General features: G+C 52.7%; 3 protein-coding genes across 3 annotated transcripts; 2 read left to right on the plus strand and 1 right to left on the minus strand.

Moving 5' to 3' along the window:
• Nucleotides 1-8,142: 8,142 nt before the first annotated feature.
• Z519_01644 (uncharacterized protein) lies at nt 8,143-10,029 on the plus strand (the record flags this gene model as incomplete). The annotated part of the gene is made up of 1 exon (XM_016759401.1): nt 8,143-10,029. One exon carries the CDS (start codon nt 8,143-8,145, stop codon nt 10,027-10,029), a length of 1,887 nt encoding a protein of 628 aa, XP_016624729.1.
• A 592-nt stretch (nt 10,030-10,621) lies between these two features.
• Nucleotides 10,622-12,456, plus strand: Z519_01645 (uncharacterized protein; the record flags this gene model as incomplete). Its single annotated transcript, XM_016759402.1, has 3 exons — nt 10,622-10,663; nt 10,793-10,941; nt 11,004-12,456. 3 exons carry the CDS (start codon nt 10,622-10,624, stop codon nt 12,454-12,456), a joined length of 1,644 nt encoding a protein of 547 aa, XP_016624730.1.
• Nucleotides 12,457-12,969: 513 nt separating this feature from the next.
• Nucleotides 12,970-13,248, minus strand: Z519_01646 (uncharacterized protein; the record flags this gene model as incomplete). Its single annotated transcript, XM_016759403.1, has 1 exon — nt 12,970-13,248. The coding sequence occupies one exon, from the start codon at nt 13,246-13,248 to the stop codon at nt 12,970-12,972; it is 279 nt and encodes a 92-aa protein (XP_016624731.1).
• Between the last annotated feature and the right edge of the window lie 24 nt (nt 13,249-13,272).

The following is a 13,272-nucleotide window of genomic DNA, read 5'->3' on the forward strand; positions in this document are numbered from 1 at the left end:
TCCTCAGTGAGAACACATAAGACTTCCACAAAAAAAAGGTCCAGATCTGGAAAGGTTTTCTATCCAAGAGTGGTACGTAAAAGACGGCACATTTGTCACCGAGATCTAACCCGTCTCTTCGGAGGTGCTGAGGTCGGGTTGGGCACATCAGAGAATGATTGATCGGATGATCAATCGTCGACCACTTCTTCACAACGGCTGTCATTGTAATCACAGGCCAAGTGTGTGCGATCGTGCAGGACAAATCTCTCGCATGAAACTTATCTCGTGCTATCTTTTCAACCTGATGGAGCCCCTGAGGTATCGAGGACGCAAAGTTGTTAGATGAGGTTGCATACCTTGAAGGTGCGTCAGCAGAAAACGGTCAGGTAGGAGGAACACGAGAAAGCCCCAGTTGTTCAGTCGCTTGAAGCAGTTCGGGATGCGAAATTGAGAAGTAGGGTGATGGCGAGCTGTAACTCCTAGGTCAGAGATGGCTGAATCAACGAGGTCCGAGGGTGATTGCTGGTCAACAGCTGTGTGGCAAAATGTTGAGACAGTTCGTTTCCTCATGCGAGACTCTCAAACCAGCACCGGACGCACACGAATCAGCGGTGGTGGGGACACATCTGGCTTCGGATCAGAGGGAAAGCCCGAATCGTTCGGGGCAAGGTGCAATTCAATATCAAAGGTTCCTTTTGGCTCCAATCGCGGATGACTGAGAACTCGCTTGCCAGTGTGGACCAGCATGAACAGCTGGTGATGCGCAGTTTTGAACCCCGTAGTGCAGAAGGATTGTCTCCCTCAAGGCATACAGCTACCTTTGTGGACGACCATGACAGTGTAAGCATTCCATCAGTGCCATAGGTGCTGCAGTCATGATAAACATCATTGGCGAACCGAGGCATTTGGAGACTTCCTTTGCCCACTTCTCGTCGTCTGTTAGCGAGCCGCCCTGGTCGAAAGAGGGATAGGGGAGTAGTACTCCGTACCTGGGTCTGGAAGAGGGGTGAGCCCGATTGTGGTGAAGCATTTCGCTTCGAATCATCACGCCCTCCGTTAGCAGGAGTAATTGAAAACTCGGTTGCCGAACACGACAGCTTTCCATTGCGTCGACTGGGGTCAAAAGCGGACCGAGACTCGATTGCAGATTGTGATGCCTCGATGTATTTCCATTTCGAGGTTACAACGCACGAGCCTGACTTGGAATGAGTGGGTTAGCTTCAAGGAACATATCGCAGTTGAGGCGGCCACCCCGAAACAATATGTCACTCAAACGGACGACGGCAGATATTCTAGATTCCTGCTGAGGCAGCGGGAAGTGGTATGGAGACAGCTGCAGGAGCCCCAACTTTGTCATCAGAGTGGCCTCCGTCTAAAAGGAGCGGAAGACGGCCGAGTAGGTGCGGTTGACTTTTGGGCAGTGACAGGCAGATACGAGATATGTACTCCGTCTTGAACATAAGTCAGGTCCAGAGCGGGAGCCCAAAACAGCAAAGAGAAACGCGTTAGCCCCAGCACCACGGGGAAGAGAAGAATTACTCGTTACGCCGTATCGTGCATAATAATAGTGGCCGTGGACGCGCTTAGTTCCCGTAGGTTGCACCGGCCGAGACAATGAGGTGGCTCCTTTCTCTCAACAGAGCAACGAGCAACGTGGAACACCTCTTTCGTAGGTACATGTGGTAATAAACAACGAGAGGAAATAGGAGGACCAGGGTGCTGCTGGACGAGGGCACTAATGAAGTCACAGAAGGACGAAAAAAGCCCCGTTAATCCCCATATCAGGCTACTGCTTTGCTTGCATGCCCAAAGTTCTGGAGCTGTGGACGAATGAACCCAATGCAACGGTTGAGGTGCAAAACGCCTTGGTCGGGCCCAAGTGGCAGGGGGGCAGCCAAAGGCAAAAGACAAAAGGCACAGGGATGGATGACAGGCAAAAGTCGGCGGGTCTCGTCGGTGGCCGTCGATGCAGGACTCGAGAAGGACAGTTGGATGATCTTAGTTGAGTGTAGGCTTCGGACACGAAATCTGTCTCGAAGCTAACGAGGAAGAAAGCGGGAAAGAGGGAAAGAGAAAAGGGAAAAGGTGGGCAACGCAATGAATTGGCAGCAACGCGGCGGCGGGGAGGGAGACGCGAAGGCGAAGGCAACGGCAAAAGCGTGACACTTTCATCTTCACCTTCGCTGCACCTTCATTTTCCAATTCCACTTGGACCTCACCTTCGTCCCCCGAAGACAGGGATAAGCGGCCGAATTGGCGGGTTCATTGGCGGCTAAGTGGAGCAGCCACGCAAAAAAAAACAGTCGACGCCAAATCATAATGAAACCATATTACGAATCCACAGACGGACAGCAGAAGAGCAGCAGCAGCCACCGGCCACCGCACACAACACACCGCAGCAGGCAGGCGGCACCCAAGGATGACGAAGACAAATGATAAATAGGCTCACGCAGGCTGGCGGCGGTGATGGAGATGGGGTGGTAACGGTCGTTCCGATGCCGCCGAAACATGCGGCGTTAATATCAAAAGAATTTCACAAAGAAACAATTACGAGGTACTGCGGAAAAGGGAATTGAGTGCCAGGCCTGATGACAAGAAGATGATTCGCCCTTGTTCTGTTAGGGCCTGATGCGACGCACAGCCAGCCGGGCAACACGCTGCCTTGTTGTCACTCAGGATTATCAATTCGTCCTCGGCCTCATGGCCACCCCATGTCTGACTGTGATTATGAGTTACAGTACTCGGTAGTCAGTCGGACAGACGAGTTGCAGCCACAACGAGTTGATTTACGTGCGTGCTGCACAGACGAGGGAGAAGTGAGACGTCAACCTCAGCCTCCAGCTGACGCCCGCAATGGGATGTTGACCAGGACCAATCAAGGGCGCACCTCAACCCTGTGTCCACCCGGGAAAAGTCACCTTGGAGCTATCCTTGGTTCTGGTTCACTATTGAACACTACCTAGCTAACCAGGAGCTTCAACCACAGTGGTGATGGGGCCCATGTCATTTCCTTCACAAAAGATCATCAAACATGCCTCACAATTTTGACAAAACTCCGACACAAATCCCCGTCAAGGTAACGCCATGTCATTGGCCTTACGAAGCACCATCGCTCATCCGCTCAGGTGCTCAAGGTTGATCAGCATACAGAGGACCGGAGTACGAGCACGGAGTTCAATGGTCGTTATCATCCTCCTCCTCTAGAGCCTATGGTCCGAAACGGTAATCGTTGATCTTTGAGCCTGGCGCCGACTTACTCGCTTCCGTCGGCTTCCTGCCACTGTTGTTCAGGGAATAATGACGAACTTTTATGGGGACGTCACCCTTGGAACTTGGCTCTGTGCGGAAAGTCCCAAGTCGCTCGTGGCACGCTTGGCTGCAGTCCTCGCAATATCCTATGATTGGCTCGCAGCCTGGACGACGCATGGCGAATGCGAAACAGACATGGCTTGGATAATGGCGGCTCAGATGGGCTCGCAGAAAAAGCGGAGGGTCTCCATAGTTAGGTTTGCATTGCCTCTTGTCGCTGCCTGCTGCACCGCATCGCATCGCTGATTCCAACCACTTCGTATCGGTTGAGGATTCTACTCCCGGTACCTACTAGGCCACCACCACTTCCGTTCTTTCCACCTCACCATGTCGAACCCCTACCGACATCCCCTGAATGTCTCCTTGACCTTCAACGCTCATTCCTAATACAGAGTAGCAAAGAACGAACTCACATGCATCGGCATCTCTTGCGCTGGTGGGGCATGACTTTTGCCTCCCCCCCCGCGGGCCAGAATCCATAATTGCACGGAGTACATACTTTTTGACATGGTTTCCTGATGGCAGGTTTCATATCATCTTATCGACACGCCTTGAAAGCCTCTTGGGCCCTTTTGACAAGCTTGGGATCTCGGGAGTCAGGATGGATGATTGAGCGATTATGCTCTAGGCTATTCGGCGAAAACTAGGAATCTTGATCAGGCTCCATTGTTCAGCTTTGCTGGCTCATGCCCGGCCCTGCCTGCCTGCCTGCCGTGGGACTCCAGCCAATATCCATGGGCCTGTTGCTCCTGCAGGGCCTAGTATCACCGAACAAGTCCATCAATGATTTCAGGATCAGACTACATCCACGGCTTTCCAACAGTACTAACTGTTGCCCCGTCATGGTGGTAAGGTGGTAACGACGCATCAGCAGCACAACCTGATGTCTGCAAGCAGCAATGGGGCAACGGCAATTTTCGTCGAGCAAGGAGTACATACCTAGGTCATTCGGATGTGTGGCCTTTTTTTTCTTGATGGATTCTATGTCGACCACGATGCTTCGTGCCTCACGGGCCTGATGGTCCACACGGATGTTGTTCTTGGCTAGCGAGCAGAGATACTTAAAAAACTTATCATGTTAGCTGCTCATCATTTGTATCATGTTTCGTGTTGCATGTCATTGGAAGTCATCTGCTCGGGACTACTGCCACAAAGATTTGCACATCTCGTTCGCCATCTTACCAGCCCCACCACCTAACACACACGGGGGCTTTGCTTTTCTTTTCTCACGCTTTGTTTTGGGTCTTGACATGCTGCACGGCCACTTGTCTGCCTATCATCCAATAATGTCCCAAGTAATTCTAGCCAAGGGCTGGTCATGTTACTTGTCAAACATTTTCTCGCCAACACAATATTGGCTCGATCCGAGAATGTGAAGTGTCTCAATTACTAGGGATGAACTTTCCTCCCTGCAGCGGGTCATGGTCATGGCAAAAGAAATGTGCCACCACTGTGAACGCCATGATGACCGTGCCGAAACTCGAAGACTATTGTGGTCCCAAATACACCAATCAGAATCAAATTGGATGGTGAAAGAGCTTCGCTGGGAGGAAACAAGTGTGTCCTTGTCTTGCAGCAGCGAAGTCTGTCGTCGTGCCTCGGGCTGAGTATCTACTGTATCTCAGAGCGAGCGAGCTCCACTCGTCGTCAAAGTTCCTAGGATTTCAAAGTGTCTGACACATACTGACTCCATGGCGGCAGGGGCTCAGTTAGTCATGGCGAGCAGCGGTCTTGAATTGCTCGGAACCAGATCAGCCTGCCAGTCCTTGCTTGTCTGCACCCATCAACTTACATTCGAAGGATGCTTTGCGGGTTTCCGAGTGAGAATTGGGATTTGCCCCCGGTTCCCTTGAACTTGCGAGGTAATTCTAGTGGGCTCAAAGAACTTACTCGGAACGGAGGACGGAGTGCGGATTGACTTCTAACGAAGCCAGCGACAGGCACGCGGTGTTACTCACAGGGCATAACTTTGTGCCTTGGCTGTTTTGCCCACCGTAGGTTCTTCCGTACTGCCTCAGCTCGTACTTGTTAGACGCCTACCGCCCACCGCCGATCCGCCGCTTGTAATCTGCAGTAGCAGCTAACTAACTAGCAAAGGGAAGCCCTGCGCTGCCCTACCCTGCTGGGCCTCCCTCCTCGAGCCAGCTAGTCCGGCAACAACAACCAAATGACAGCAAATAGCAAGCAGCAAGCACCCAACGGAAACGGAAACGTCGTTGCGGACCAGTGAGTTGTTGGTGTTGCCATCATGCTGCCAACCTACCTAGAGTGACTGGGGCCTTGGAGGAGGTGTGCGAGAGCAGAGGAGATGATCCTCCAATAACACAACATCAACAGCCAGGCCATGGCAGCTGCTGTTTTGCCCGGCGCCCGCCCGCTGTGCTGTGCGCGGTAAGGGAAAGGAACCAACTCTGGCCCAAGGAAGAAGGCGCTGCCCCCTCCGCCCCCCAACCAGAGACTGGCTCCCGGAAGTCTCGTTCGCGTGTACAAGTACTGGTAATTTTCATTTTCGCCTTCCCCGTGAGTACCGCTGGCTACCACGGGCTTGCCATCCTCCCCTCCCTTGCGAACGCCGGATTCGACCTCTGGGCTTGTCGACTCGCTAAATGTTTCTCGCTCCTAGGCCTGGTGGCCCCTACCTAGGCTCCTGCTTCTCCTAGGCTGCAGGCCCAGGCTCCCAAACAGAATCAACTGGCAGCTTTCCACTCACACTCCCACGCCTCCTCCCCCATTCCATCCTGATCATCACCACCTGATGAGACCTTTCTGGAGAGGAACCCAACCGATCAACCAACCAATTTCAACTCCTTCATTCTGTTTAGCGTCCTTGTCCAGATCGCTGCTCATCAAGAATGCTCTACTTGTTAGTTTCTCAATTTTTCATCTACCTTGGTAGACCTGCACCAGCTAGCCCCTTGCTGCCTGGCTTTGCCCAGCCCGGCCCAGTGCTTGTTGTTATTTGCCTGCGAGGTACGAGGTACAAGGAACTGGGTATGGAGTGTCCGTTGTCTCAATTTCGCTCTGCCTACCGATTAGTCTCCTCCCGTGTCCTCCAAACTCGTCTCGCAACAACTCCATGCTGCACCAGACTACCAATGGCTTCTCTTCAATTCGTCACTACAGTAGGGGCACCCAAGGGGAGAGGCGAAGGCGAATGAGATGACGGCCATGGCGAAGACCACGGCCCCAAAACCCTCGTCCACTCAATCGTCCCACTATCCCTGTTTCTACCTTGCCCGACCTACTTAACCTACCTACTGTAAGTACTCCGTCTAGATGTCGGGACTCAGGATCGATAATAATACTCCGGACACGGCTTTAGTCACCCGTAAAACAGGTCACTAGTACCAACCAGTTTGAACCCTGTTATTCCGGCTGGTCCTTAGGCCCCAAATAATCCACACCCTGGGAGTCTGAGCACTGCCAGCCCAAAAAAAGGCTAAATCTTTGGATCGTTGGCATGCTGGAGATGAAGATGGAGATGGGCTGATACGATGATGCCGAGCTAAATTCGGTCAGGTCGAAAGGTCGTCTGCTTGTCCCATCACTCGCCCCTCTGCCAAAGCATGCCGGCGATGCATCGCTCATCACCGTGACATGACCGTGTGCATGACCACCACCTTGACCACAACCATGACCATGACCAGTGACCGTGATCAGACCTTGACCTTGACCTCACACTTTCCACCACCCCCGTTTGCCCGTTTCCCGTTGGCTTTTTCTGGTGGCCCCCCTTTTTCCCACCAGCCCATCCATCATCCATCCTAGGCCATCCTTCTTTTTTCCAAAACATCCCATCCCTCTTTTCGACTGTAACTTGTCCTCCGCCAGCCAGCCCGTCTTAGTCTACTCTGGCAATCATTACGCCAGTGTGTTCCTGTCGCTCCATCTTTTGGTCCCTGGTGTGAATTGCTTATTGGCTGCCGCCACGCGTACCCAGCCCGCCGTCGTAGCTTCCACTTCTGCGGCTTGCCTGGTCCTTCTGACTACGGCTGCTACTGCTTGCTCCTCCTCTTTTTTTTTTTTTTTTACACCCTCGCTCTTGCGTCGTCTCGTCTCCCTTGCCTGCAAACTGGGTTCTGGGTTGAACCGGGCTCTCGTCAACTTTCGGACGCGGGAAAGGGGACCCTGACGGCTTTGCAGCCGAGCCTCGAACCGCCTTTCGATCCAAGACAAGGCCCCGTGTCCCTGGAGAGTGAGAGTGAGTTACCGCGCATCACGCCTGTTGCAGACTTGATGGGCCAAATACAAGATCATCCTTTCAATCGGTCCCAACTGCCTGGTGCCGCCACAAACTCTGCCTGCCGAAGCGTACGTTGCTCGGCTGACTGCTTTCGTCGGTCGGTCGCGTGGATTCATTCATTAATCACGGTTGCGGTGCGGTTCTTGTTCTTGTCATTACTTGATTGCTCCAGTGTATCATCGTCGTCTTGTTCGCTGATTGCATTTGGAGTGGCTCAGGCACTGTTTGAAAGCCCAGGCGTTGTGGGTGGAAGGTCCTCTTCCTGCCCTTTCTGCCAAACACTCGGGACCCACCTCTACAATACCACTGCCTTGACCTTCATTCCAAAACCCCCATTTCAGTCCAGACACTCCAAAACATCTAATACTGCTCCTCACTTGAATTGTTCTCGATCCTCGTCTCATTGCAATGTTCTCTGTCATCAGAGGACATCACCCTTTCCTTCCTTTCACTTAGACTCTGCACAGTCCGCCTGACACTTCACAACACCCTCATATTCAACCTCATCCTCGTCTGCGACATACTCATGCCGCCCCCGTCACCGCACGCTACTTAACACAACATTTCCACTTCGCTCGACTTCTTTACCCAACAGATTCCCTCACTTCATGTCGTCGATGTCTACCATTTGCAGTGCTGTTGGGCCCTCAGATCGGTCGAACTCGACATTGAACGCACCCTGTCAGGATCCAGCTGCATATGGGTACAAAAGGTGGAACTCTGAGACCTATTTTAGCAGCGGTTTACCTACGCCTCCAGGATCAAGGACCATGCCTGGAGTGGTGCTGGGCAACAGTTATGCGGCACTTCCTGCACCTGCTTTTCCGCAGAACCAGCACGGCAATTTGCCAGACGGAACCAACGCTTCTTCTCATCAACGCACTGCGGTCCCAACGACGAATCATTCATATGCTCTGGCTCCTCCTGCAAACGGACCGAACCTTTACAACCGTCGAGCAGCTCCCGATCAAAATGATGTGAATGTCATTGCACCCCACCTTCAGATACCCGAGTCGGTGAACAAGACTAAAGGGAGTCTGGCTGAGTTTGCTGCAGAGATAACATGCCTCTTCTGGTTTGAAACGGCACGAACTCTTCAGTACGCAGAAGATCTCCCAGAGGACGCACCGGTAGACAGGGGATTGGTCCCAGATGCCTTACCCGCGATGGGGTTTCGAAAATGGGTGACCACGATTATCAGCACCACTCAGGTCGGGAAGAATGTCATCTTACTTGCCTTGTTGTTCATCTATCGACTCAAACGATTCAACCCCAGTGTGAGCGGGAAGCGTGGGAGCGAATTCCGGCTCCTGACGATTGCTCTGATGCTGGGAAACAAGTTTCTGGATGACAATACATACACAAACAAGACCTGGGCTGAGGTTTCTGGCATCTCAGTCACCGAAATACACATTATGGAAGTCGAATTCCTCAGCAACATGAGATATGCTCTCTACGCCTCGGCTACAGAATGGAATGAATGGAAATCCAAATTGGGAAGGTTTGGCGCGTTCTATCAGAAAGCCTCCCAGCTACCCCTGGTAGATGAGAGCAGAGCAAATGGTGGTACCCCAGTCACGCCTACCGCTCAGAGTTTCCCCCAGAAGCTACCCTCGCCTCCTTCCACTCATCACAGTGTTAGCCCTTATGGTGTCTCACCGTCCGTCAACGGTCACTACCCCGTATTGCCCTATCCTTCATCCGCAGCAACACAACTTCCGAGTTCACCTCTTCGGCAACAAGTCGGTTTGAGGGGATACCACCAAGAGCGGAAACGGAGTGCCGATTACTCTGCCGAGCTCCCTCCAGCGAAAAGGCAACAATTATTCCCAGGCCAGCCTTCTGACCACACTGGAAGTATGGGAAGCTCACATGCATATACTCCGAATAGTCTAAGAGTTTCTCCCACGCATGGCACCGGCATCACGGATGCTAGGGTCCCTCCAACATTGGACATCCCGAGACTGGACATGCCGAGGATGCCACCCTCCCTTCCACTTTCAAATCCTCAACCCACCCTGTTGCCAGTCCAGACCAGTCGAGCGCTGTCGACTGTCTACCCAACCGCAACCGGCACCTATTCCCACCCTGTCACGCCAATATCTGCTGTACCGCAGACGCTGTTTCAAAATCCCGTTCCAAGTCTAGGAGATGGTTCCCGATCCATATCGGCACTACCTTCGGCTCATACCTCTCCATCCAATGGATATAATATCACTACTCCTACATTACCAGGACTATCGCCCTCATACTTCTTGACCCATCGCACCTCTCCATATCGACCGGTTCGACATGTCAACACACTTTTGATACCTCCGCCGTCGGCCGCGTTGCAGATGCCGGTCAGAAATGTCCCCTCCGACCAGATCCACTACCACCCGTTGAGCAAAGTCACCACTGATCGCCGGACTGGACCGCTTCCCAATTTTCAACCCGATGGGTGGCAACATAGCAATGTTTCCACGCCTGTCGCTCAACATCAATATCCATTTTGAGAGTCGATTCTCAATACTGTAGGTTTTCTCTTGCTGTGAAAAGGGGAAGACATTGCACTGTCCTACATTGCATAGCCTGGCGGGTCGTGTTTTGATATTTTGTTTTGTACTGAATGCACTCGGCTTAGCGAAAAGCATTTTTATGGCGCTGGGGTTAGAGGGTATTATGGCAACATATGGCAAGCTGAGAATACCTTGTCTGGAAAGACAAGAAGTGTACAGAACTAGAAGATCCAGCATAACTTGGTCACAATACCTACCTCCCGTGATGCTTGGGAGAAGAAAAATGCGAGGGGATTGAGCTGGTCAACTGAATCAAAAGACTTCGATCCCCCAGGCATTGTTTCAAGCTGGTGCTTCTTCCAATCACCGCAATTTTCGTGAGAGCGGGTTGTAATCAGGTGATTCATGCCAAGCCCATCGGAATTTCCATCCATGCTCCATAATCCCTCCTCGTTTCCATGCCGCAGAAGGTGAGAACGAGGTGCAGCGAAGCTTGATATACACAACCGTCACGGTAGGATGGTGTCGGGCAGGGCATAAGACCGATCGCAAATGATGCAGCGTCTATGCAAGCAGCTTCTTCGCAAGGATGCGCAAGACATTACTCCTTGTTTTTATCCATGGCTTCAAAGTACGTTCAATGCCACAAAGCAATGCTCTGCCCGACACCCAGGTTTCGGCGCCGCCGGGGCTGCAGTTCTGTCGCCTTGCTTCCGTGTGCCACCTTTCGTTGCTAGAATGCTGATCATACCCCCTCTAGGGCGGCGATGACACCTTCGCGGTCTTCCCAGAACACCTACGAGCCCTCGTGAGCCATGCCCTTCCGAATATCGATGTTGTCACTGTGACATATCCCAAATTCGAGACCCGAGGCGAGCTGAGGGACTGTGTCGCCCGGTTTCGAGAATGGTATGTGGTGTGCGAGGAACTGTTTGCTCCAGAGGGCCCCGCTAAGAAGTGCACGTCTGCAGGCTACAAAATAAGGTCATCGACTTGGAGGTTGCTCGCTCAACTCCATCTCCTACCGTGGATCCTTCAGTCCATGTAATACTGATCGGCCACTCGATGGGCGGCATCGTCGCGGCTGAGACATACCTCATACTCGCCAGTGAACAACCCATTCCCGCCCCGTCTTCTGGGCAGAATCCAGAAAGGCCGAATTTCCCTTCCAACACAACGCTGGGTTCGACGACGTCCACCTCCCATCCGACTCCATATCACAATGAGCCCGATCCGATATCCCACAGCTTCATGTTCCCGCACATTCAAGGCGTCTTGGCCTTCGATACGCCATTTCTCGGGCTGGCGCCAGGAATGGTAGCCCATGGGCTCGAGGGTGGCCACAAAGTCGTGGCCAACGCCTACAATACATACTCTGAAGTAGTCTCCATGTTCGGTTGGGGCTCCAAGTCCGAGCCCAATGTCTCATCAACCTCACCCGCATCTAGTTCCAGATCCATTGGCGCCCTACCTGCACCAGCTTCCTCCTCCACGGAAGACGCAGCGGCCGCCCCCAAATGGCAGGCTTGGGGGAAATATGCAATGTTTGCTGGTGCAGCTGGCGCTGTCGTTGCAGGCGGTGCCGCGGCCTTGTACTCACAGCGCGAGAGGCTTAGCGCTGGTTGGAAATGGGCCGGCGACCACTTGCTGTTCGTGGGAGAGTTGTTCAAGCCGGAGCACTTGCGTAAGCGGGTCGAAATTCTGGAGCAGGAATGCAAAGAGCGAGGAGCAGGATGTGCGAATCTGTACACTAACCTTGGAAAAGGAGCTAGTGGCGGATATGGCATCACGGAAACTCTGGCAGGCAAGGAGCGGACTTTTTGCAATCTACCCGTACATGTCAGCCGAGGTAGGAAAGAGGGCAAAGAAGGTACGGGCGAAGGAACACCAAGCGGATTTAAATGGATCAAGGCTGTCAACGACAAAGCTTCCGACGAGACCACGGCGCATGTATCCATGTTCATTCCACGGGATAACCCGGGGTTCTACGCCCTTGGGGAACATGCCAAGGAGTGCATCGCTCGGTGGATTGATCAAGGCTGGTACCGCGCGAGCGACGGGCCGACGTTTCTCAAAGCAGAGCACAACCGCGTGGGACTGGGCGAATCACCAGACGGAGGATGGGTGAAGCCCGATGTCGACGAAATCAGGGCTCGGGAGAGAGCAAAAGATCGCTATGGCAATTCCTACAACCACTCAGATGCCGATTACGATGCCGATGTTGATGCAGAGCGGAGTCTAGGTAAGGACTGGGACTCTGTAGATGTACACCACGGTAAAGATGGTGTTGATGATCTACTAGACGACGGAGGCCTAAGGATGAGAGAGGAGGATGAAGAGCTTGAGGACAGCGTGATTGTTGAGAAAAGGGCGGCCAGTGGAGAATTACCGCTACCAAAGTCGAGAAGCAATAGTGGAGTATGAGGACTCGACAGAGGAGTTCCTCCATGTACAAACAACAACAGCTAGAGATGGAAAAGGCTCTACAATGGACCACCATGAGACGAGACACATGACACGACACGACACGACACGCCACCAATTTGCGAATGCTAGACAACGTCCAGCATTCTAGATCTAGGAGGACATCTCAAGTCCTGGATGGAATGGACAAGCTGATGCTTATCAAAATCGAGCAGAATGGATGTACCTAGGTCGCCACACACCGGAAGTTCGTCAAGCGCAAGGTCACACTCAACCCCGACGAGGAAACTCAGCAAGCTACTACACCGAAGTCGAGATCCTTGAAGGCACTGCCTGGCTGAACATGGGCGTGGCGTGCTGGCCATCTAGCGATCTGAGTCTGCCCCGACTAGGAATTACAACACCCACTAAGGAACTTGATAAGGTCGTGATAGAAAATGAATTCGACTTGGACGTGAACTCAGATTGGGAAGGCTTGAGAGGCTGAGTTGACTCTCAAAGACCATGACGATTTCAATCCTGAGCGAACCTTGGAAATAGGTGAATGTCAGAGGAGAGCGTGAGCAGGTAGGTCCCATTCCTTGTGCGAGAAAGCCTCCTCTGCCCTCCTCTCCTCTCGTGGTCTTGTTCGATGTCTTCTTCGTCTTCTCCCTCTTCCTCTTCCTCTTCCTCTTCCTCTTCCTCTTCCTCTTCCTCTTCCTCTTCCTCTTCCTCAACTTTGGTCCTTGCTCCACGCCATGAGTGTACTTGTCCTTTACGCCATTCATAAGCCCTCTCGACAGTCACATTCATGCTCTCTCCCTCTAGACAATTTCC

Source organism: Cladophialophora bantiana, assembly GCF_000835475.1.
Source record: "Cladophialophora bantiana CBS 173.52 unplaced genomic scaffold supercont1.2, whole genome shotgun sequence".
Classification (NCBI taxonomy): domain Eukaryota; kingdom Fungi; phylum Ascomycota; class Eurotiomycetes; order Chaetothyriales; family Herpotrichiellaceae; genus Cladophialophora; species Cladophialophora bantiana.